The sequence below is a fragment of the Lactuca virosa genome, chromosome 8, assembly GCF_052849685.1.
Source record: "Lactuca virosa cultivar CGN04683 chromosome 8, Lactuca_virosa_CGN04683_v6, whole genome shotgun sequence".
NCBI classification, from domain to species: domain Eukaryota; kingdom Viridiplantae; phylum Streptophyta; class Magnoliopsida; order Asterales; family Asteraceae; genus Lactuca; species Lactuca virosa.
The window spans coordinates 240119295-240121179 of NC_136433.1; the positions used below are offsets into that span (position 1 = coordinate 240119295).

The 1885-nt window shown below is 48.3% G+C and overlaps 1 protein-coding gene across 1 annotated transcript; it reads left to right on the plus strand.

The window, feature by feature from the left end:
• Positions 1 to 447: 447 nt before the first annotated feature.
• LOC145131359 (uncharacterized) lies at positions 448 to 1608 on the plus strand. The gene is made up of 2 exons (XM_079066055.1): positions 448 to 993; positions 1498 to 1608. The coding sequence occupies exons 1-2, from the start codon at positions 448 to 450 to the stop codon at positions 1606 to 1608; spliced, it is 657 nt and encodes a 218-aa protein (XP_078922181.1).
• The last annotated feature ends 277 nt before the right edge of the window (positions 1609 to 1885 follow it).

Genomic DNA, 1885 nt, shown 5'->3' on the forward strand with positions numbered 1-1885 from the left:
TTTGTAGTATAGGTGCTTCATAATATGCTAGTTAGGATGAAACCTTGGAATAGTTAATATTTGCATGTATAATAGAGAAAACATAGATCCAAGGTTTATAGGGTTGCATGTACACCATAGGAGTGTTAGAATGCTCAAAACCCAACACTACCATCCATGAACGAGCATCAAAGGGCAGGCGCTCGCAGATTTCCTGCTTGAAATCCCCGGGGAGGGGAGGACATGAACCAGGAAGGAAAACCAGCGGCTGGGAAACCGCCAAAGGACATCCGAAGATGGTCTCTATACACGGACGATGCGTATAGCTGGGAAGGCTCAGGAGTGGGCCTAATCCTAACCAGCCCATAGGGGGAGGAAGTCACGTATGGACTTCGTTTTGATTTCCATACCTCCAACAATGAAGCAGAGTACGAGGCCTTGCTCGCAGGCCTGTGGTTGGCCAAACAAATGGGAGCGGAGGCAGTGGTGGCCCTGACAGATTCAAGATTGGCCGCCAACCAAATCAACGGAAGCTTCGAAACAAAAGATAAAAGGATGGAGAAGTATGTCAAGATAGTACAGAAGCTTGTCAAAACCTTCAAAGAGTTTATCATCAAGCAGATACCAAGAAGCGAGAACAGAAGGGCAGACGTCCTAAGCAAGCTGGCGTCGACATGTTTTGACTACCTGTCCAAAAAGGTCCTAGTGGAGGTGCTCAAAGAGAGAAGTATAGACAAGCGACATATGAACACCTTGACGGCGGTTAGGCACACATGGATGACTCTGTTGATCGAATACTTACAGCACAATATTTTACGAGATAGCCACGAAGAAGCCAGAAAAGTAGGCGTTAAAGCGCCCTCGTACACACTTGTGGACGGAGAATTATATCGGAAGGAATTTACGACACCTTGGCTAAAGTGTGTAGACGAGATTAAAGGCAGGGAAGCACTCCAGGTGGCACACGCTGGTCAGGCAGGCGTACACGAAGGAGTGCACGCTTTGGGAAGGAAGGTACTCTGCATGGGTATCTATTGGTCGACCACACACCAGGACGTGGCGGAGTTAACAAAGAAGTGTGTGGAGTGCCATGTGTATTCCCCAGTCCAGGTGAACCCCTCAGCCCCCCTGACAAACATCTCCAGTCCATGTCCATTTTACCAATGGGGGATAGACATTGTATGACCATTCCCAGAGGCCCCGGGCAAGGTAAAATACCTAATAGTCGAAGTAGATTACTTCACAAAATGGATAGAGACCGAACCACTGGCATGCATATCAGGGAGGCAAGTAATCAAATTCATTTGGAAAAACATTGTGACCAGATTCGGAATTCCCAAGATACTCATTAACGAAAATGGGCTGCAGTTCGCCGAAAACCCATTCAAAGATTGGTGCATCGACAAGGGAATCACGCAGCGGTTTATGTCGGTAGCACACCCCCAAGATCAAGAAGTGCCTCGGGAAAGCTAAGGGCAAATGGGACGAAGAACTACCAACTGTACTATGGTCATACAGGACGACACCGAGAACGAGCACACAAGAAACTACATTCAGCCTGACGTGTGGCGCAAAGGAAATGCTGCCGGTAGAGCTGACAGTGAGCTCGCTGAGAACGGCTCACTCTAAAGAGGAAACCAATTCCGAAGACTTGAGGATGAACTTGGACCTTCTCGAGGAACGTCACGAACAATCAAGTGTCCGGGAGGCTTCCTACAAACACGTTGTTGAAAAGTACTATAACCAGAGGGTTAAGGATAAAGCTTTTAAAGTGGGAGACTACATGCTAAGGCGCAACGAGGCAAGTCGGGCTCAACCACAGGGCAAGCTAGGTCCCGCTTGGGAAGGACCATATAGGATCGTCGAAGCCAGCCGCAACGGGGCATACACGTTAGAAACGATGGAA

Coding starts and splice junctions, on each gene's coding strand:
- LOC145131359 (XM_079066055.1), top strand. CDS start 448: ATGGGAGCGGAGGCAGTGGTGGCCCTGACAGATTCAAGATTGGCCGCC. Junction 994..1,497: donor TGCACGCTTTGGGAAGGAAG/GTACTCTGCATG, acceptor ATGGTCATACAG/GACGACACCGAGAACGAGCA.